The 24,046-nt window shown below is 46.9% G+C and overlaps 1 protein-coding gene across 1 annotated transcript in view; it reads right to left on the bottom strand.

The window, feature by feature from the left end:
* LOC146191079 (uncharacterized) overlaps positions 1-24,046 on the bottom strand; it is a 66,194-nt gene that overhangs the window by 2,552 nt on the left and 39,596 nt on the right. The window contains exons 2-7 of the mRNA XM_084601551.1: positions 18,300-18,613; positions 14,889-15,132; positions 12,625-12,721; positions 11,928-12,050; positions 7,881-8,061; positions 4,799-4,970 (exon numbers count right to left, since the gene is read on the bottom strand). Of these exons, the coding sequence (XP_084457677.1) occupies positions 4,799-4,970; positions 7,881-8,061; positions 11,928-12,050; positions 12,625-12,721; positions 14,889-15,132; positions 18,300-18,613 (1,131 nt within the window). The remainder of the gene's footprint in view (positions 1-4,798; positions 4,971-7,880; positions 8,062-11,927; positions 12,051-12,624; positions 12,722-14,888; positions 15,133-18,299; positions 18,614-24,046) is intronic.

Below are 24,046 nucleotides of genomic sequence, written 5' to 3' on the forward strand. Positions count from 1 at the left end.
TAACACGCCTATACTACGCAAATACGTCAGAAACTAAAATACACACTTCTTTTGCCGAAACTAAAAACGCAAAGAAAAAAATTGGGGAAGAGGTGGGTGGGTGGAGGGAACACCTAAGCCCGCACTTAAGAGATAGCATCTCCTGTCAGCGGCTATGTCTTGCTTATCTTCGTTCGTGTACATGCATTTTGCTACTCTCTTCATCACTAATACCTTAATTTGTGCCTTTATGATATCACACACACACTTTACAGCCATAAGCTACATTCCATGCGAAAGAGCGGCCAACGTAGACATGAAGCGCCACCTAACCAAGCCGTATACATGCCTAGGAGATGGCTTAGGGATACATGCATGTTTGACTCTGGAATGAAATAGTTACGTAAGGCTTGATCCATTTCATCCCCCCCCCCCCCCTTCCTTCTTCCAACTGAATTTAGAAGCGGCCGCCGCATGGCTCTCGTTTTTTTCCCCTCTCCCTGGCTGCCAATCCGCTCAAAAGCACTGTGCAACGCCATTACACAGTCAAGACTACCATTTCAATGGACAACCATTAATTCAACGGAAATGTGGGAATCGGCGCAGCCGCCCCGCTTTGATATCTCTCCGCTACTTCTTCTCAGCTTATTTTGTTCTGATAAATTAAGATGATCATCCTATGCAAGTTCGCGGCTACAATTCTACTTGGTGCTGTGCTAGCTGTACTTCGATTTCTAGGTTGTCGTGTGACATTCCCGGTGCTTTGTATTTGGGCGAGTTGGTACAAATACACGCTGGAAGAAAAATCTGCGCACACACAAAAAAAAGGAAAGAAAAAAAAAAGCATGGGGGGACATTTAAGCTCCACCTTTAAGGGTATGACGCGATATAAAGCCCCGCTGTAACCAAGCCGTATGAACATGACTGCGCAGCCTATAGGGGAAAGTGTCTGACTCACAATCCAAGGTTTCTGACAGGCTGATCCCGATAGCACTATCCCGTATGAAAGGAGAAGCCTGAGTTGGCAGCTCCAGCCATGCGTAACGCCAGGCAACCATACGTCCAGAAAGTGTACGGTCATGTCAGCTTCCCGCTATCGATTGCCAGCCCCATATGCTGGCGATTTTTCGATCACAACACCGACAGCGACAACGCCGACGCCAGATTTTCTGGCGAACGAGGCCTTTAAAACGCTATCGCGTTAAAAGATTAAGGTACAGAAGAAAGACACAGGACACAGAGTCAGCGCTTGTCCCGATACTTTGTCGAATCGAGCGGATTATAACGGCCAGCCATTTAAGCCCGATGGGACTGGGTGGGCCCAATTCCTAAATCGTCGCCCTGTGCAGCTATGGGCTAGAGACAAGCGGATCGCAGCTTGCGAGCTGCACCAGCCGTTGTAAATGTAAAATACCTATTTGGTCCACGGTGTTTCTTCCACCTTGCATCGTACGGGCCAATGTGTTGACATGCTGCAACATTACCGACATCTGAAAGGTGCGGCACCTTGCGTGCAACATTTATACGTGCTACGGGCGAGTCGTTCTAAATTTTCAGTGGGACTGACTCGCACGATCGATTTCGTCTTTTCTCAAATGCTCGAGTGGTGAAACGCTGCATTTCACAGCAGCAGGCTACATTGACTTATTTGAGCACCATGAAAAATTAAGGCACCGGAAACGACGAAATGGCTGCGCTTGATGTAAATGTGCACTTCCGTAAACAAGCTTTGACGCCTAGAATTCCGAAACCACGTTTTGACGCCTTCTGTTGGGGTCAGGCCGCGTCATCAGTGAACCTCACGGCATTGAGTGTGGCAAAAAAAAACCTTCGTGTTTTTTTTTATTTATAAATTTTGGTGCAATGCGTGCTGTAGCTAAATAAACTAAACGACTGTTTATCGGGGGAACCCCGCGAATATGTCGTTTCGCGCTCGTACTGATTTACACAGGCTAATCGGCAATTGCAAATTGATTTGCAGTTTGTGTTCTCTGACTGATAGTGCATGTTGTTTGATCGCGGTAATCTTGAGAATAGCATATAACATAGGAGGATGGAGTGGATAGCTTTAGAACTTTCTTTTGCAGATTCGAAATGAGAGGTGATGCTCGGGCAAGTTTGTCGGCCCCATCACTTCCAGAGTTGCCCGTGCGGGCGGGTACCCAGATTAGGTTAATTTTGTGGTCGGGAGTGCAGCCGTGCAGGAAGCGTGCGGCAGGAAGGCAGATGTAGCCTGCCGAGAAATTTTGAATATAGCTCCTTTTGAGTCACTCATGGCTGTACGCGTACGCGGGTCAGCGATGGCCAGCGCTATCGCTGTTTCTTCCGCTGCGGTGGGTGAGGAAGCGCGCACCGTGGCGGCGGAGATAAGGTTAGATTGCAACTTGGTAGCACAGGCCACATAGGTTGTTGCATCTTGCCTTGCCGCGTATGTTGCGTGTTCGTCTGTACGATAGATGTCCTCGAGTGCTCGGGCTTTGTGCTGACGGTGGTGGTGGTAGAAAACATTTATATAGGACAAATACAGGAGGTTATGCGTGAGCTGACCCTGAAGGGGCCAACCCTCACAAACACTAGGTGGAGGTCCCTAGTTCGGGACCCCAGTGGCGTCTGCCGCCGCTCGGGCTCGCCCGACTAAGGCCCGTTGGGCCTTCAGGTCGGAGCAGCCGAGCAGGGTCGCCTCCCAGTCCTCCCGGGTTGGGTTGGGGTGAGGGGGGATAGCCGGATTTGAGGGGCAGGCCCACACCATGTGGTAGATGTCCGAAGACACCACCCCACAGCGCGGGCAGCTGCCAGAGAAAGCAGGGTCGAAGTGTCTTAGAGCTGCCGGGCACAGCAGTGTGTTGGTATAGATAGAGGCGGAGTAAGAGCCGCTCATCCGCCTTTGAAAGCGCGCGTCATGTCGGCCAGGGAGCATGTTTTTTGGTAGCGGTTTGAAGCAACTTGATACTCTGCAACGATGCACCGAAAATAGCCACGAATATATTTTATATTGTATGATTGCACGTTAAAGAACCACAGGTGGTTGAAATTGCCGGAACTCTCCACTACGGCGTCCCTCATAGCTCCAGTCGTTTAAGGACATAAATTCAATGAACCGAACCAAACTTTCGCACAAGCAGAACACAATGAAAAGTCGAAAGCTTATATGCACAGCACTGAATATCTGCCAGGATTATGAGAAGGACAGGCACGTAGGCCATTTCCGTAGCTGCAGCGTGTTGCACGAAGCTTCACGGCTGCTCGGGAATTCCACCTTTATTCGAATTAAATTACTCTCTCTCTCTCGCTCATTTATCTATCTGCATGCAACTTGACCGTGGCCACAGCACCTGCGCACGCATTGTGGCTGCTGTACAAGAAGCATGCTGCAGAAAGAACGAAGGCTGCACCAGGTTTTTACGGCCACTGTTATGAAGAGACACGCTGGAGTAAAAGGTATACGTTACCCCCGTCCTCTATACATGGCGCAAACGAAGGGCAGTGCACGGTGGCAGAACCCGGAACGTAGCTGCTTCTATCGCATTGAAGGCACCCTGAATATTTTTGACCAAGACTCCACATATGACACTTAATTTTTTCTTAACTAGAGAGGTAGGTGGCTGACACCTTTCACATGGTCTGGGCATGCCAGCTAAATTCTCTTTTTACCATAACCGCTTCCCCTACCCGAGAGGACTGGGAGGCGGCCCTGCTCGGCTGCCTGGATCTAGCGGCACAACAAGCGCTGGTCCAGAGAGCTCGCGTGGCGACCCAGACCAATGGAGTCCTGGAATAAGGGACTCCACCTAGTATTGTAAGGGGAGCGGCCCACTAGGGGTGGCTCTCCAAGCAACCTCTCCTTTTGTAATAAATGCTTTCTACCACCACCCCCACATATGATGCCTAAGCCGCGAGTTTTTATTACATGTGGCTGGAGGAATGCTCTCGTCACTCCCAGACAAAATGACTGCGGCAGCATAACTTTGCACATACCGTTATTACGTGCAGCATTTGCCACCATCTTGTTTCCTAAGGTTTCCTTTCATTTTAAACCTTCCTCCATCCGTTCTCGAGATGTGACTGTTGTGAGGCTGTTCTCTCTCAATTTGTGGCAATGGATTTTCTACCAACATATTTGAGTCCCTATTTTGACAAAGCTAGGGCGCTAGAGATCGCTTTTCAAAAAGAAATATTCTGTCACGGCGCATGCACTCCACGTCAGAGAATTAAGCGGCATGATGACACATTTTAGAGAGGGAAATGCTCGTGGCTTATGTTTTACAAAGATAATTACGGGCATACAGGATATCCTGTACATCACTTTCGTCCAAATGCATAATTCTCATCGCTTGACAAGGCATAGTTATCATACTCCAGAACTCTATAGGTTCCTGTTGCTGTGTATACACACTTTGGATAAAACTGTCTAAACACGCAGATTTATCGAGCAGTCCCTAACTTCCTCTTCCTTTCCCGGGTGTATTACCGGAGTGACAGCTCTTTAATATAGCTTTATTTTCATTTTTTGTCAATCTTCAGGCGTGAATGCCACTGAAAAGATGCTCCGGAACACGCCGATGGTCGCAAATACCTCTTTTCTTTCTTTTATTACCAAAGGATATACCATTTATTGTGTACATGCTTGACTTATCAAACTGGAAGGTACAGTTTTAAAGAACAATAAAATGAACACGATTTGAAAGCTACGATTTCCGCCGTCTACGCTGCAGCTATTCGAGGAGAATAAATCGAACATAGTTTTGAAAGCCATATACTACTGCCGCTGTCATGCTGCAGCTCCACTAGTGGATCCCGTGACGTCAGCGTGTATACGTACCCCGCTTCTTGAGCCGCTTCTCGTGGTCGTAGTACCAGGTGCTCTCGGGGGATCCGCCGAGGATGCCAACTGTCTCCAAGCTGACGGGCAGGTCGATCAACTTGTCATTGTCGCTGATCGCAACCAGGGTGGGCAGCTTGCTCGCGGCCACCGCCTCGGCGTCCTTCTTGAACTGCGACCCCCAGGGCACAAAAATTACGGGACTGCGCATAAAGGGCAACTCCGGGGTTTTTTTGACATTCGAATATTCTAATAAAATTTTTACTGTAGATTCTCCTCTCCGTCCTGACGCATTCTACAAAATTTGGGCGCCGTACGATAATCCGTTCGCGCGCAACACGACTTTAAAATATGCTGTTTTCATGGCTTAAGTTGAGACTATTTCTGCCGGCAACACTGAGTTTCTGACGTCACAAACAGTATACCGGCATTACTGTCCACTTCCCGCATGATTATGAAATTGTGAGGCTTATATTGGACTACCTCAGACATTTTATGCAATGCTTCATGATTTCCATACTTTATTTTCACCATCCAACGCACGTACGAGCGTTTCTCTAATACTGAGTGTGACGTCACCATTTCGTCACCTGGGACGTCGTTTCTGGCCGTAAAAGCAGTTTCGGTTTCGATTTGCTGTTTTTTCTCTTTAAAAATACTTCTAATTGGAATTTCGAAAAACGATTTTTTGTGTTCGAGTCAGGACGTGCCGAGGAATGTAATTCAACCAAAAACACAGAATGATGGAAAAACCACCGGAGTTGACCTTTAAAGAAATGGCGAAAACTACTTTACAGGACTCTTTCCACTAACTGCATCCTCACTATCACGCATCATTACTATCATTATCATCCCTATAACCATTATCAACTTATTGTAGCGTCATTGCTACTTCCATGATTATCACTAATTGCAGCGTCATTGTCATCACCACTATCATTCTTTTCGTCAAGGACCACCCGTTACAAGGAAGAAGGCACATATCTAAATCCAATATGCTAGCGCTAGACAAAGAGAGAATTGCGACCTGTTTCTCACGAGCCCGGCGTGGAATAGTGGTCTGCGCGCTCGGCTGGACATCGGTGGAATAATTGTACTATTCCCGGTGGAGAGATTTTATTTTTATTTATTTATTTATTTGTTGTTGCTTTAGGTGGCAGTGCCAATGACGTTCTCTGGTTACAGTGTCTGCTCCCGCATTCTATACACGCAACGCATGAAGCAAGAACCTTAATAGGCGAGTGGTATGAGACTGTCGGGCCTTCTGCACGAGCGCCTTCTTCATCACCACTAATACCAGCACGACTGGAGGAACCATACTCAAGACGTTAACCCTAACGCGGGAATGTGATTTGAGGGCCATTAAAGTAAGACGTACCTACTCAATGCACGCTTTTACGGCCACGTGAGCTGAATAACAACGAAAAACACAGAAAATCAGTAATATATAGGTGCAGCAGGCACTATACACGCCAAAAAACTGCACTGACAAAGAACAAAGGCCGTTACCAGTTGCGCTGCGATGAAATGGCTGGAAACGGGAGTTGCCGATCAAGTGCCCCTCCAGGCTTTGCTATTTTTTTTTGCTCAATAACTGCCTGTTTAGGGCAAGACTCAGATTAACCCCCCTATATTTTCTCGACGAGGAAAGACGCGTGCATGTACAATTAATTTTAAAGTATCACTAAAAAATGAATGCAGAAATTCCGCATCTGGAAATGAATGCAGAGATTGCACAGTTGAGATCGTACCATGTATCACGAGGGGCCAGTTGTCGCATCACCATATGACACCGTACAGCAACTCTAACAGGTATGTTTACGCTGGCATCGTGCATGGGAACGGACACTCTGTAGATAAGGCAGTCAAGTTAAAAAGCGTTCGACGCTTTTTTCTGCATAAGGACATGGTATAGGAACACGCAAGCCTGCCTTGGCTACAGCATGCACCCCTATAACACGAACGTTGGGCCAGCCACTGTGTATAGTGAAAAAGACGGTAAGCGAAGTCGCCGGAGCTCGGGAGGCGACGCGTACCCATCCCTATACGAACTCAGGGCGACGGAGAGTGCTATTTTTCTAGTGCGAAAGCATTTCTATATTCTAGCATACTGGATTTCGCCGATTTATACTGATTCCGTCAGTACGTTCCTATGACAACAACCAACCCTAGTTTTGCAATACACTCTTAAACTATGTATGAATTGCTATTACTGATCCCGACTAGTATGACTCAAGTCACGGTCAAAGGGAACAGGGTTTAATTACCATTAAGTAAACCTCTCTGAAGCAGAGGTTATAGGAAAAGACATCTGAAGAAATTACGCCTTCATGAGTCTAATTGAGCGTGTTAGGCTAAGCTAAGCCTAATAGATTTAGCTAGCCTATTTAGTGCGAAAACATTTAGCTTTTGCACTTAAAATTGCGCTTAGTTATGGTTAAACCACTACCATATTTATCATGCATGCACAAAATTAACGCTTGGAGTTCTGTGTCGGAAAAAGCAAATGAACTGCCGTTGTTGAAGCTTGGTATACAATATTTAAAAGTGAAAACACCCAAGGACGGCGACAAGCGCGCAGCGCGAATATTTGAACATTAGCTTCGGTGTGTCAGTGAAGTATTTTTCAGTCATGCGTCTGTTTTGTTTTCGCAAAGCCAACCAAGCTCAAGTGAACCCTTAATTGCCCAGAAGAACTGCAGCGATACTCTCGAGGGAAATTCTTTCGAAATATCGCTGACAGCAGCGACAGTTATCCTGTGTGTCTGTTCAGACACGCTGTTAGCGCAGCCTCCGAATTCCTCTATACCTATGTCATAAAGTCCTCCTTTCATGGCAGCTAACATCCGGGTTCTTCTAGTGGCATAATCCTTGCTATAACCGCCCAAGCCAATAGGTCAACCGTTGCCTCCGACCCTTTCTTCCTGATCTCTATAGCCAGATCCCTCGTCCTCCTCGAAGTGGACAAAAGGACGGACAACTTCGCCACTAAAAACATATGCGGACTGAGTTGTATATTTCAAGACTGCGCACGTATCCACGTGCGTGTGTGCAGTGTGTTATTCGCGCAGCGACTATATACCTGAGCCTTGTCGGCGTACAGCATGGCCTTCATGGCGAGCAACACGTTGTCGATGTCCCGACGCAGCGGATGGCGGGTGGCCACCAGAAATGCCAGCGCCAGGGCGTTCACCAGGCGCTGGGTCAGTGGCTGCTGGTACATTCGGCTCAGGAATTTCGGGAACCAGTCCGGCTTCATCACACTGTAATGCGACCACATGGACCCAGAGGGGCAACCTCAGCAAAGTTTGGAAACTAGCTTAACATTAAACACCCTAACACAATAACTGAATAATAGATTCGCGTCCCTGTGCTAGTCAACAAAAACTTCAAGTTAGCTCGAGAACATCCTGTGTATAAGGTTCCGTGACTCGGGCGTAATTAATACGGTAGCGTTAAGACACCGTTTAACGAAAATTTGGCGTTGGCTTTGTGTACGAAAGATCACGAGCATGGTGCTGGCAGCTATTGCAGCCGCGCACTGGGTTGCCTAAGTTACGTCTGGCAGGAGCTGCCAACGTTGATCGGACCTCTCTTTTCCTATAGGAGACAGATGTCAGGATTAGCATGCCAGGACTTTTGCATTCAGGTTACTCATATAGGCCACGCATGTACCTTATTACGGCTTGGTTGAAGAGGGGCTTTAAATGTGGGCTGGTAGCCGGCCTGCGCTATCGCGTCATACCCTAAAAGGTGGACCCTATAAGTGTCCTTCAATTTTTATGGATTTAGCTCTCTTGTGGTATCTAGCGCAAGATATGCGTAAAATTAAATGCAGCACAGAGACAGAACATCCTATCCGAGACATTAAACAGTGTTATTGCCACAGGTAAATCGTGCTTATGAAATCATGAGTGACGTGACTACACGACCGCAAAGTATAGCTCTGCGAATGCGCGAGCCGTTCGCCGAACATGTCGAGTGCCTGCGACGTTATCGGTTTTCAGTCTCAAATGCAAGAACCACACTTTGCTGACGGTCTACAACTTGAGCCAAGAACAGACTAAATATATTACATCTCAGGCTATGAGGGAAGCTGTAGTGGAGGCTCCGGAAATTTCGACCATCTGGGGTTCTTTAACGTGCACTGACAACGCACAGCACACGGGCGCCTTGACTTTCGCCTCCATAGAAAAGCGGCCGCCGAGGCCGGGATTCGACCCCGCATACTTGGGCACAGTATAGTCGAGCGTCGCAACCACTGCGCCACCTCGGCGGGGTTAACTATATTACAATGTAACTTTAGAAACAACAGTTGGTAATAGTGGTGTATCATCGGCGGCGCAATGTATTATTCAGTTGACCAATAAACACTAAACGAAATCAACATTTGATGATTTTCGAGCCATTCTCGGGCGCGGTTATTTTCTGCCCACTGGCGTGCCGGTGTGCGGCCGTTTATTTTAGTACTGCAGGGCTGCGGTATATCCACTGCCACGCCTATATATGCGGTAGCCGCGATTCGCTAGCCCCCCCCCTTTTTTTTTTCTGATATTGGCGCGGCAAAATATTACCAAAGATATGCCCATCGTATGGTTGTGTTGCAACAAGTCTTTTTGCGTTGTCACAGTTAAAATCGATGCGTTAGTTATGAAATTTAAATTGACATTCAGGTTGTGTTGGAGTTCAGCACCCAGTTACTATAGTGCTGCCTTTTTGGTACTCTTAAAGCCAAGAAACGTTTTTGAACAATTGTAAGCATTACTCGATCAGTGCGCGGCACAAATACAATTCCAACTTCAGTGTGCTGTTCATCCTTCCTGCCAGCCATAGTGAATCTCTTAAAGCCTCTGTTGACGCCTGAGTGATGGAATACTAGTCACGTCAACAAATTATTACTGTGTATTCATCTTTGTTGCAGAGCTAAAAGAGGCAAGGTTTGTTACGTTTTATTAATAAGCACCATAGCATTAGAACTGCTTATTTTTATGCTTGGAAAAACTAACGCCTACAAACTGTCATGCCAGCATGTTACCGCATCGTACATTATTTAAAGTCCTGCACATACATTATCACATATGCAAAAGAAAAAAAAACAACAGAAAAAAAGATGCCAGCTGGAGCAGAACAAATAAGTTTTGATATAGTATACGGGGTTTAGCGTGCTATGAGAGACGCCGTAGTGGAGGGCTCCGGAAATTTCGACTCTCCGGGGGTTCCTTAACATGCACTGACATCACACACTACACGGGTGCTTTGATCCCGCGTCCTTAGGTTATGTATAGTCGAGCGTTGTAACCGTAACGTTTGATACGAAAAAAGAAAAAAATGTAAAAACGTACTAGACTCTCGGTCGGCCTTAGTTTCATTGAAATAGGACATCCAGTACCTTCCAGAAACTTGGTCACATATAAGTGGGACATATACTGGCTTCCGGCGCATCGTCTGAGTTATGAACTCGCGGAACATAAAATTATTAATTGGTTCACAGGAAGGGAAAGGCGCCGTATCAGTCACACTTGCTTTGTGGACACCTGAACCGCGCCGTAAGGGAAGGGAGGAAGGTGGGAGATGAAAGTGGAAAGAGAGAAAGGGGAGCCGTAGTGGAGGACTACGGAATAATTTCGACCACCTGGGGATCTTTAACGTACGCCACACGGACGCCAATTCGTTTCGCCTCCATCGAAAGGCAGCCGCCGTGGTCGGATTCGAACCCGGGAACTCCGGCACAGTGGTCGGGCGTCTTACCACTGCTCCACCACGGCGGGGTAAACATAAAAAATGCGATTTTAGGAAAACTTTCTTCCATTACGTTGCGCAAGGATAACCGGTGCAACCGACAGTAGTTACCGCAGACTGCATGTACTGCTGCATTATAATTTTAACAAGTTCGAGCGCGGCTGGCCTGCTAGCACAGCTGTTATCATTGTCATTTAGGCCCACGCGCCTGCTTTAGACTCAAGTTCATCTTTTCCAGGGCTGCTGTCCCATGCAATCGCTCCGCCTGCTGCAACTGGTCTTGTTCATTCGACATTTGGCATTTTTATTTCATCATGAAACTCTGCAGAATATGAGCAAACAGCTGTTGGGCCAACAGCCGAAGCTATATATGACTATACAGACAGGCCTGCAACAGGACGCAAGAGAAGCGCGCGCCTATGTCTGATAATAAACGTAAAATGAATTTGTTCCCCTCCTCCTGCGTATAAAGTGAAACGAACAGAGGCAGCTTCATTTCGCCCTTACCGCATCCGTATCTCTTCAGCGTGGGGTAATCGATGGAGAGGAATTGGGAGAAAGTGATTCACAGACGCCAGGGTTCCAAAAGGACAGTTACCTCAGAAGGCCGTTCGTGCTGTCGCCTTAGCACATTCAGGGCGGCGGCCTTCAGAGAGTGAAACTTGTTTTCGCGGGCAATGCGCCCGCAGTGGAACGATCAAGCCGTCGGCCTTGCGTTCCGCTCACTTGTATAAACAGGTAAACAAATAAGCAATTCCGCTAGCGCTCACAACTTGCGAGTGGCAGTATACTGCCGTCGCGTCGCATATCGGCGCCGGTTCACTTATCGAGAGCTTTTGACTTTCAAGCAGAAGACGGTAAGCTTCCTTGCTTCAGTACGTACAGTTGTACACAGAAAAGGACAACGGATACTGGGAAAGCCTGTCTCAATGAGAACATCGCGGCTGTGCTAGAAAACATTGGCGCCTATGCAATTTCGTCAGTGTATACAAGACGGCGGATTACTGGCACTTTTCCGGAGCGTTATGGCGGAACTATAGAAACAGCAACGGATGATATAAGGCGTCAGTGTAGGAGTGGCGTCTTACAGGTGAAGCTTTGTATACAATCAATTTCGGGAACTTGTTTCGCTGTCAAAAAAAAAAAAACAAAAAAACAAAAAAAAAGAAAAAACAAAAACAAACATGCACTTTGCCGCAAAAAATCTCGCGGATTACTTTCCTTTAAACACAGCCTGGGTGAAAGTATGGCAGATTGTGAGGAATCCAGCCCAAACGATTGCGACCAAAGTTACGGAGCTCTTAGCAAATAATTAGAAGGCTCTAAAGCCGACTTCCGTCCACAGTTGTATGATCAGAGCACGGAAGAAGAGCGTGAAGAGGAATCTCACTTGATTTGGCTGTACCCTGCGGGCGCTAGCAGAGCCAGGCTCTTGACCTTGAGACCGTCCTCCCGGCAGATGAGGCGCATGGCTGGGTAGGCGCCGCTGCTGTGTGCCACCAGCATGTCCGCCCTGGCCATCACATTGGTCACGGTTACGTTACATCACGTTGCAGATGAAGTGGACAGCAACGAAATTCGACAAGCCGTACTGTTTTTGGTGGCTATATCATACAAGTGGGGATCTCGCGAAGTCTATATGCGACAAAGTGAGGAGAAACAAGGCGTTACATGCAGAGCAGGTCAACTCACTTCTACGTCATCATCGGTGGCCTGGCAGCGCAATATGAACCCTTCGCGGTAACATGGATGGAACCCGAATGGTGTTCCAATTTGTATCAATTAGTATCAAGGCAAAGAAAGCTTTGCCTAATGTCGTTTTTCACATGCGGTCGCAGTACAGGGACAACCTTGAGCATTGAATAATGAAACCTGACATCATCATCAGTTGACATACCATCCGTTCGCAAGGTCTGAACCCCCGAACGGCAGCGGATACCCCGTCCGTGGGAATACTTACGTTAAGGCATACCCTGCCCCGTCAGTTGCATTAATCTTCTATTTTTCAACGATAGCAGATGCTGCCGGTGATCGTTACTACCTTGCGCCGAATGGAAGCGGCAAGCGAAGGGGCAGCGTATACTCACTCCGTGACGTTGACGGCCCTCAGGAAATCGAGGGCAAGGTTGGTCTTCTCCGCGCTCGAATGCCACCAGCACATCGACTGCCGGCTGAAGGCCAGGTCTGCGGAAAAAAGGCAGTATTAGCAACCGAGTGTAGTCATAAATGAGGCGTAATTATACAGCACAAAGACAAGCCGTCATAGGAGTTAAAAAAACTCCGATCATGCTCATTAAAATCCAACCTTGAGGCGGGCCAAAGGAACCATGCATGTGCATGAAAGAGCAACAAATGGAAACAAGGACGCTACTACCTGTCGGTGGAGACCCCGCAATCCTTTAACTTTACGTAATGTTGTTACTCTTCCAACTTTTAACAGAGAAGCCTTGAACTCCGTGCTGAACCATGTCCGTCGCCGCAAAGCCGCTTTATTGACAGAGACCGTCGATGTAGATGGCTAATTTGTGCTTATTTTTTTACCGAATCTGAAATCACTCCTGCCGCTAACTATATCAACAAACTCCTGAAGCGTTGCCCGACTTTACATTTTTTTAACTTGCTGGGTTAGAGATCCGCGTTCGTCTCCGATAACTTTAGCAGCTAGGCAGCACTTAAGAAGTCACGCTTTATTCCCGGAAAAAAAAAAAACAAAAAAAAAACGCCATTATTCAAATCGAGCAATAGCGATGGAAAGCTAATTTTGGCACAACATGGCGGGTGCCGAAAGTTGCTAAACACACAGGTTACTGCGCTTAGTTTGATAGGCATAAAAGAAAGCACCGAAGGAACTTCAGGTTAGCAGACCTTGAATGTTTGAAAATGAACGTCTAAGGCAATTTAATGAGTGAACAGCTCGGAACTGAAATTAACTGAGAAGAATATTCGGGTTGAAACATATATACACCCGGAACCAAGAAATTAATACAAGCATCTGCAGCATACAGGACATGTGAACTGCTATGGCACCGAGAATTTCCAAAAACGAAGGGCCAGATAATACGAGCTGCCATACACTTCTTTATGTGCAATGACTTACATGAGTTCTTTTTAATTATTTCATTTGTAAACGAATAACTTTCTCTTTCTGGGTCATTCAGCTGCCCACCTGTCGTGGATACAAAAGCCAAATTGGGACAATACGCGTTTAAGAAAAAAAAATACACTGAAGACTGACCACAGAAGCCGATTTAGCTGCTCACTGCACAGGCCGGCATGTCCTCCGTGGCTCAAACATATTTTATTTGGAAAACACACAAAAGGGTAAACTAACGGACACGAGCAGCTATTTGGTCATAATTATGTTTTTTTTTTTTTTTTAAGTAGTTGGCCCCGAACGTACTGTGACGCCATGAAACGCAATATATCTCTGATCATAATGTTACGTATATGCCACTAAAAATACCGGCCTCACTTTTCGCAATGTGTGCTAACGGCATATTCTGTGACGGCGATTTCCCGCGGCAAGAGAATCTTGGTTTGGGCTAGTTGATATCCGCTGTTAGAAAACAGCGCAAAAAAAAAAAAAAAAAAAAAGGACAAGGACGACATAGAAGCGCACATATGACGTCATGGTTCTAACTGGCGGCAGATGAAGTGGGCGACATTTGTGCTGTTTTCACTGAAATATTGTTTCAGGTAAAAACAGCGAGCCGATCGCGATTGTCGAAGAATTCACCTGACCGAATGCAGTTACCGGAATCCTTTAAGATCGCTATGCTTTTCGTTGTAATGTGTTTTTTTTTTTCGATCAAAACTTAGTCTTCACTAAAAGTTAAACATTTCTTACATTTAAAACTCGTTCTTTCGCCGAAAAGAAAAGCAAAGGACACTAGAAAAAAAAAAAAAGCTCGAATGAGCTTGAAGAACAATATACAGGACACTAATCTTCCAACAGCACACCTCGTATTATTCCGCTTCAGTGTCCATTTAAACGCGCCCGTCAAGGAACCAGATACATATGCGAGGCGTCTCAAATAAATAAAAAGTTGGGTTTATAGGGTTTAATGTCCCAAAGCACTCAGGCTATGAGAGAAGTCGTAGTGGAGGGCTCCGGAAATATCGACCTCCTGGGGTTCTTTAACGTGCACTGAAATCGCACAGCACACGGGCGCCTTGCTTTCCGCCTCCCAAAAATGCAAAAAAATTGTGCTAGCCAGCTTCCGTGGTTCTAAAAGAAATTGTTTTCGGGCGTTTAGCTGCGCGCATGTTTTATCGTTTTCGCCAGATTTCATCTGCAACCCTGTCGTTGAGGCTTGTCTATCTCAAATAAATAAGTGAATAAATCACGCACCAGGCCACGCGGGGGCGACGACATCGACGCCGTTTCGGTCCAGGAAGGGGATGAGGTGTACGAAGTCCTTGTAGCTTCCCGGCGCGCCTGTAAGGATCACGACCACGGGCCTGCGGCTTGGTGCAGGGGTCGGCGTGGGGCCAGCGCGCTCTGTACGGTCCAAGCCCGTGTGCACGAAAGACACCGGAACCGGAAGTCCGCTGGCAGGCGCGCGCGAGTAGCCGCGCCGCGTGCCCCGCCAGGACTAGGAGGAGGAAGAGCAGGTCATTAAGAAAACAAATATAGTTGTCTAAAGTGGTAGTTTGGCCTCGTTGTCAAGACATGACATCAAACTTCTAGCGCACACCCAGACGAGGATGGAAAAAATTTATGTTAGCGAACTATATTTGTAGTACAATGAGTCACTACATAAATATGTAGCGCTCCATGTGTCTCTTGTCTTCCTTCTCCGTCCTTGCCTGGAAGTGCGCTAAAGGTTTGACGAAGGCAAAAAGGCATGGCAAACAAGCGAAAAAGCAGACGCCGGGCATAAAGTAAATAAAACGTGTTTAAGTTCTTGTGCCGGTGCTTTATCATAATGAACCTGCAAACACTATAAATCTGTAAGGACGACACTACCGGGTAACTGAAGATTCCGCGATGCTGTTCAGAAGTTCACTTGGCGATATAGTGAGATAGAGAATGACGACCACTCTTTATTTCTCACATATACCCGATCTCCAAGGCAGCGCTTCTCTGCAATCCCTTGACAGCCACGAATGAAGAAGTAACACGAGATCGGTGTTGTGCTATATGCCGTATAAGCGGCTGTATAATGCGCAAAACGCAGTGCTGAACTTTACAAATTTGCGAGAAATGGTTCCTTGTTTCATTTGGTTGGTTTACGGGGTCTCACATCGTAAAGCGACTCAGGCTATAGGGGACGCCGTAGTAGAAGCACCGGGTAATTTCGACAACTTGGGTTCTTTAACTTGCCCTGACATCGCGCGGCACACGGGCGCCTTGCGTTTCACCTCCTTCGAAATGCGGCCGCCGCGGTCAAGATCGAGCTCCGGCCTCCTGGATCAGTAGACAAGCGTCCTAACCACTGAGCTACCGCGGCGAAGCTTTTAGCGGGAAATAGGCTAAATATATTTAAAATATTAATATTTTATAAGCACCTTTGCTCCTTTTAGAGGCGTAAAAAAATAAAAGTTCACAAGTTGATTTTCTTATTGCGAACTGAGTTAAACAAAAATTGCATTCAAATAAAAAATGTGGCGAAGTTTCCCTCCTTAGTTTCTCGAGCCTCGTGAATGAACATAAAACGTGATTTATGGTAATCATTTCTCCGTATAGTTCGCATATGTTTGTTTGTTTCTTTTGTTTTGCAAGTATAAAGCTGTGTTTAAGGTGAATGTGTTCAATGCGACGGCGAAACAAAACTACTAAGATTTGCTCTATGCGGAATGACTTCAACTCTTCCATGTCTCTCTTCTATGGGCGCCCTTTTATTTAATTCTTCGTTCAACTTAATCTGCCATTCATATTTCCGCTTAGTTTGTACTAATATGACGCGGTCTCTGTTGTGCATTTCAGAGCGCTTGGTGGTGGAGCGGCATCGCCGTTGGTGGCGTTGCCAGTTTAACCGAGAAAAGCGCCAAAGAGAATTTCTCAGAAGAAAGAAAGAAGAGCCAAGATGCGCCTCGCGTTCATCGGACACCCAAACCTGCCAGCTTGGCTGAGTGCGAGCCTCATCGAGGCCAGCATCAGCAAACGACGATCTCTCTCTGGCTTCACACTATCGCCTTCTCCCCTCCCGTTCCCTCCCGTTTTCTTAAAAAAAAAAAAAAAAAAAACGTAGCTAGAGAATTGCCCATGTAATTATTTCGCATTAAAGACTGTCATGACCGTCTTCAGGAATTTTTACTTTCTTAATTGATTGCTGACTCAAGCATGAGTCACTTCGAGTCTGTCATACTCATTACCACCGCTTCTGACGTGACTCGGAACTTAGAAAAACGTTTATGCTACGCCTTTGTGTTGTTGCTCTTCTCATGTTTTGTCACGGCCGGACTCGAAGGAGAAGAAGAAAAGCGCGCTCTGCCTCAAGACTGGCCGTGGTTTTATACGTCATCTAATAATTGCGTAATTGTGTAAGTGCCGCGAATACGCTTACTATAGAGAACCAGTTTAGATGATGCCGTTAACGATGTTAACATTTATCTTCTTTTTTTTTTTTTCCTAGAGCAACAGAGAGTCAGAGACTGCGTAACACTCAGTATTGAAAGCAAGTGCCCACAGAGGGAGTCTTGATATGTTTGCCCATCCTTTTGCTACAGCACTACCGACGTAATTTACGGTTTCTAAGTTATCTATGTAGAACTTCATGTATAGTTCTGATATCTTTCTCGTAGTGGAAGGCATTCCTGCAATCGTGTGGCGTTTGCTACTTACCAAAATGCATTTATGGGAAGTAAGAAACAATAGGAAGGCCGCACCAAAGTGGCAGCGCGTGTCGACGCAATGTCAGGAAGGGTAACCGGTAATGACATTCTTGGCATTTTTCCTCAAAGCGCAACAAGAAAGTGCAGCACCATGTCACCACAGTGATACTTAAAGAGGTGAAATGTACTCGCTGGAAGTGACATCAAATTTCTATAACACCATATATCTATCTTACAGGCGCACAATCGTGAAAAAGTGAATAAAAAAACAACTATTCAGACAAGTGCGACGCAAGCAAAATATCAAGCCCACGAGAGCGGTGCAATGCAAAACGTGTGCAAAATGACTTCAACAAAGCAAATTTACTTACAACATGCGCTTCTTCACCGTCTGAAATTTTCAGCTATGTAAAGAGTAAATCATCCATCCATTGCGTTTTCATCGCTAGCAAACTCACCGCAAATTTCGAACCAAAGCGGCATCGCGTACGTTTCTGCGGACGTCACCTGATGCCGATCCACACTATTGGAGAGACGGCGGCGCGACCTCTAGGTTGATCTCGCGGCGATAGCCATTGCAGTGCATATACGTGACTACAACTAATTCTCCGTAATCCACCTTAATACGCGGGCCACGGCGTCTTCTTTTGGCTTACGTAATCGGGCTCTTGTAGATCTCAATAATTCCTAGGCTCAAGAAGTGTGAGGAGGATATTTCCCCTTAAGATATACAACACTGGTGATACAAGGTGAGCATTACCACCGTTCGAAAAAATGCTATAGGTAGTGGCTTGTTTATTTGATACAGGGTCTGTTCATTACACGAGAGAAAGTAACCTATAAGTGCACATATTTCTAGCGCCGCGACTCGAACTCTGTGATTTTGCTATCAGTTGCGCAAAGAACTATGTAGACAATGCACGCTCAACGGTACCACGCCATCATAATATCAGCAGGATGTATTTGATGACTACCCTGCTCGTACTTTATAAAGATCGGCGCACGTGGTCACTGTGATGTTGCGGTCGCGGTAGGGCCACTTGTCGGACTGCAGCGCCACCGCTGGCCCCGGGCCTCCACCTCCACCGGCATCGTGATCGTCCCGCAGTGAGCTCGTGGTGTGCGCCCAGCGGAGCGAGCCACCAACGCCCGGCCAGCGGGCGCGCCACAGGGCGGAAGCCCATCGAGGCTGTGGGCGCTCGTGGTGCTGCGGCTGCTGAAGACACAGCCAGCGGCGCGCCGGTATCGTCACCGCGGCCGAAGCGAGCGGACGGGCACGGGAGGCCATGCAGCGGCATCCTGTAAAACAGCCGGCAGAAGGACACGGTTGTCGTCAGTGCAACATTGCAAAAATTTCAACCTTTGAAGATGACGTGAAGGGGAAAATTATGTTACAGAAATTTATTTGGCTTATACACGGGACAACTTGGTTCTTTGCAAGGATGCCGCCATGAGTGAATACGACGAGGTGGTCCACACCAAACAGCTCGTCTGTAAAGATTGCATTTCTGCTGGCACCATTATATATAAGTGCCGTGGATTTGAATAAGTGAAAAGTCGCCGAATCCTACAAACGTGTCCCCCCTTCTTTCGAGCACGGTCGCGACATCATCTTGCGAGGATCTCCATCCGACCACCTTCAAGACACTCCTGTCGTCACTGACAGCCACTAGAATTGTTCAAAGTGAATTGGATTCGCTGGCTGCCTCAATTGACCGCCCCAACAAGCGTCACAAAAATGCCACTAGCATAAATGCGCTCGCAGCAGCGCGAGCACCGCCGGTGCGGCTTATTTCTGCTGGTTTATAAGCATGAAAATTTAATACTTCCTTCAACTAGACCACATGTGATGTGTTCCCCAAAATATGCTTGGGATTACTGAGACAAACATTAATTACCAAAAGCTAGTAACCTATTCAGTCCTCTTGATAAGATAAACTGCCTATTTCTTTCCGCGCATGTTTGTCTAAGCAACAAAACCTACAGACTTAAGGCTAGCCTGCGTGTCATTCAATGGATTAAGCTGAACAGTGAGTGATAATAGTTTACTTATTTCTCTAATATCGTCGGCGTAATTTATAATTTATGCTTTTTTTCGCGTCCCTCGCGGTACCCTTCATATTGCATATCGGGTGTGCGAGCTTGGCCCTTGGGCGATGGCCGACTTCTGCCCAACATGGTACGTGGCCGACTGAGAGCCGCCATTAGACCGGCGATTATACACGATGTAATGACTGGCGGCCTTCTTTCGTGCGACTTTAAATATGTCTAGTGGCCTTTCAATAATGTGGTGGCTTGCCACAGCACCTGCCATGCCACGCCATATCGTGACGTCACACACCTTCCTGACTGATTAATGCTCGGCCGTGTCACCTGCCACATACCGGTGCACCGGCGAAAGCGACCATGGAATTTCCTCAGTAGTTGCGAGGTTGACTAGGCCACCTAGTCCAATAACTTCACAAACTCCGCCGACTAACCAGCCCACGAAGGTGCGATGACGTCACGGGTACGTCAAAACCCTCTCGAATGCTAGATCACCTGCCAGCTTGGAAGTGTTACGTGATCTCGTGACGTCACACACCCCGCTGACAAGTCAGATCCCGGCCATGTCGCCCGCAAACTAACCTGCCAGAGTACCTGCCAGCTCTTCTATGAAATTTCCTGATTGGTAGACAGGTTAAGAGCACGCCATGTGGTCTTTTGATGCCAACCAATTTGACTCAGCTATCAGGTCACGCGACCTCATTGCTGAGCGCTGACTGGTCTAGTAGTCTATGAAGACGCAAGGCCACGTGATTTCTCTCGACCGCTTCGGCGAATGAGGCAATAGTGAAGAGGGAGAGACAGACAAGAATACATAAAATCGCACAGACAACGCCACCTAGATATCTCCCAAGAGCCGTTGTCTCGATCTAGTGTAAGTGCTGCAACCCAACCCCAGCCCCGTAAATCGTGCGGTGCAAAAAGGTGCGTTTCGCCATGAGGCAGACACAGGGACTTTCGTCATTAACTGACAGTGCGGTAACACTTCAGTGAGAGTGCGCTCGCGACTTCATTCACAGTGGAAAAAGCTCTGTTCAGAAATTTCTTTTCTGTTAGTACCATGCACATCGTTCCACAGACGTGAGCAGGAATAAACGCACTCATGAGTATGCCGACATAAATTTTACGCGTACTGCTGTCTATGGTGCATGGCGTCGAACGTCCTAAAGTTACACGCGGGCTACGGCGCCCGTTTCAGTGGAGGGCTCCGGAAAATCTTTGACGACACCAAGCTGTTACTGCATTCCAGCTCCATAAAAATGTGAGCGATGTGAAAGAACATCGTTGGTTTTTTTGTTTTGTCGAAAAAAAATAATTTAAAAATTTTGCGCAAATACGAGAACAAGAATTCGTATCGTTCGAGTCAACTGTGGCATTGGCACAAAATATTGGATTTGAAGATGGGCACGGTGTACGAAAACAGAGGGGGAAAAAAGGAGGTGGTTAAGCTACGCTATATAAAAGTACACATATTCATGTAGAACTATTTAAGACGCGTTTAGCTAAACATCAGCGGCCGTCAGCGGAGCCCTAAATATAGCTTCTGCAAATTATTGTCTTTCGTAAAAGTTTCCTTTCTCTATCTCTCTCTCCGTGTGCCAAGTTGTCATCCTTTCACACTACGCTTCCAATACGCCACCGTCTTTGTGAAATAAAAGTAAAGACAAAGAATCCTGATGACGCAGTGGTTTAATGCAGTGGAGAGAAAGGCTGACCTCTGCCTTGGCTTGGGTTGGAAACCCACTGGCGGTGTTTTTTTTTTCTTTTTTTTTAATGCGTAAGCATTAGGTGGGTATGTTTTCAAGGTCACGTGCCACCAGAAGTTTGTCGGCAGGATTACGTTCGAACGAAACGAGTTAATTAGAAAACGATCGAATAGTTGCACTAGATGAAAAAAATCTCGCTGGGAAAACATTCGGCGCATGCGAAGTAATTATTTAATTAATTAGAGCCAACTAATCAATCAGGCATCGAAATAGCCAAGGGGATAATATCCACGTCCAAGGGAAGTCACGTGGTACCCAACTACCATGGGGTGTTACGGCTGCCGCAGTGATCTCAAAAGTTTTTTTTTTTTTTTCGTGGTTGCTCCAATAGCTCCAAAGAGGCTTCACATCCACGCTTCTGAATTAAAAAGAAAGAGATTTGGCTTGATAGGTCGGAGCGAGGTGATGGAGGGCTTCGGACAATTTGCAACCACCTGGGTTGGTGAGGTACGGAACCTAACGTGTGTGAGAGGGAACGGGAGAGGTGGTCCGCCGTCGCCTATAATTCTAACAATCACACTGACTGTGAGCACAATTCATGCAGAAAAACAGTTTTGAATAAAGGAGCAATATATAGCTTCTTGCATGTATACCTTCCGGCCGGTAAGGTCGATCCAGCGGTTCAGGTTAAAAAGATCACTAAAAACAGCGCAAAAAAGTCCACCCATCTTTCAATAGATATGAACATCTTTCCGCGAAGCGTCAGCAACGTCCTTGCTTGGAAAAATAGAAGAAGACAGGCCGGAAAAGTTTCGGTTCAGGTCAGCGAATTTTGAGACTGTTTTTGAAGTCCCAACACAACCTTCAGTGAAGAACTCGCGCAAGCTTTTAATATTTTGTTTAATTCAACGGCGGCTGAGCGGGACGGCGAAGTATCTATAGGACTATGGTGCGAAGCAGTACCGACCGCAGCAGAAGGAGGACACGTATCATTTTCCTTCCGCCTCAACGTCGCGTGAAAAGCTAACTTGTGACCCCGCTCTTAGGAAGCCGAAGCCGCAGCGGTGACTCCGTACCGAGATCAAGGCCGCGAATTCGTTGCCGGCCGCGGCGTCCGCATTTCAATAGAGGTGAAATGCTAACAAATCCGCGTACTGCAACTTCGACCAAGTTACAAAAAAGCAGAGTGACCGAAACTGAACAGACTCTCCACCACGGCGTCCTTCATAACAGTGTGGGCGTAAATATTCACAACTGAGAAAGGGAAACAAATACACGCTACACGGGCTCCTTTCCTTACCGCAAAAGCCGACCTAGGCACCAGCCTCCGCGGTAGCGCGCGTACGGAATCTGAAATAAAATCAGTCATTCCTCTGCGTTTAAAAAAAACATGTGTACCGGTCGTTTCCTTCCGCTTATGACCGCAAACATCGCTTCCAGGTCTATGGGCATGGTGCCTTTCCCACTGTCAGCTTGGTATATTAGTCATTCCGCGGAAATTCTGGAGCTGCAGTCATCGCTCAGCTGGCTTGTCTTCACGAGGACGTCACACAAAGAAAGCTGTGTATATGTAAAAAGGCTAAATGCGAATCAGGTGCGCTATAGCCAGTTTTGTCCTTCTTTAGCTTTGCTCACCCAGGCTGAGCGTGACTATTCTTTCGCTGCGTAGCGCTTAGTGCGTGTCGAGTGCGACGAGATATACCAAGTGTTCCAAGGAAACCGGCCACTAATTTTTAAGAGCACGCTTTAATATCAAGACGTTTTCTGCGGCACAATGTGCCAGCGTTGGTGCAGATGTGTCTATGGCTGCAATCAGGGGTTTGTAGAGGGTCATAAATAATAGTAATATCAATCGTTATCATTTTTAAAACGCGATTAGCTTTGGCGCTGTGATTCAAAAAGGCACCCACTTTCCGCTGAACCCAGTTTGAGAGCGATTGTTTAAGAGGATAGCATCAACATTTGATGGTGATGTCGAGTAGGTCAGTATAAGATCAGCTTGATAACTACGCTGCTTGGGCTTGTTGCGATTTAAGGCTTGTCAACAGTCATGTTCTGCAGCCTTTTTCGGCTCATTGCTCTGAAAACCCGTCGCACGGTGTACCATGGTTTGAGAGGGAACTTCGAAGGACGAGTCAAAATCTTGCCGAAGAAAACATTAGTGTGGCGCCGCCATGCTGAGGCCAACCGGAACTCCAAACCTGATATGTCTTTTCCAAGGAAGATGGCGCCTGAGCGTTTTAGTGCATCATCATCAAACTGCGCGCTTACTTCAATGACGAGTTAAAAAAAAAAAAGAAAAAGAAAAAACACCCGAAAAAATGCTGTGCGCCTAGCTTGGCTTGGGTTTATGGGGTTTAACGACCCAAAGTGACCTATGAGAGACGCCGTGGAGGGCTCCGGAAATTTGAACCACCTGCGGCTCTTTAATGTGCACTGACATCGCACAGCACACGGGCGCCTAGCTTTTCGCCTTCATCGAAAAGTCCCTGCCGAGGGAATCGCCTTAAATGTGCGGACGAAGCCGAGCTTGAACGTCAGCTAGCTGACAACGATCGTAAACGCAGGCCTGAATATGGTTGGTTTGGTTTGTGGGGTTTAACGTCCCAAAGCAACTCAGGATATGAGAGACGCCGTAGTGGAGGACTCCGGAAATTTCGACCACCTGGGGTTCTTTAACGTGCACTGACATCGCACAGCACACGGGCGCCTTGCTTTTCGCCTCCATCGAAGGCCTGAATATGCCGAGCTGAAATGTCAACGTCATTTAATAATAGGCATAGTATTGGGTGTCATGAAAGTAGCTTCAGAGTAGCAGCATGCGAGGCATGGGTGCGCACGCTATCGCGTCTTAAGCGTCCTCCAAATTAATTTTTTTCATTGGATCGTTGATAATGGCCTTCGCGTATAGCTGTAGCACCGAATGCTTGCGGAGTGTCTCGCAGTTAAGAGCAAATGTCTTCCTCGGGGCAGAATATGA

Source organism: Amblyomma maculatum, chromosome 4, assembly GCF_055883805.1.
Source record: "Amblyomma maculatum isolate TAMU_Amacu chromosome 4, ASM5588380v1, whole genome shotgun sequence".
In the NCBI taxonomy this organism is placed as follows: domain Eukaryota; kingdom Metazoa; phylum Arthropoda; class Arachnida; order Ixodida; family Ixodidae; genus Amblyomma; species Amblyomma maculatum.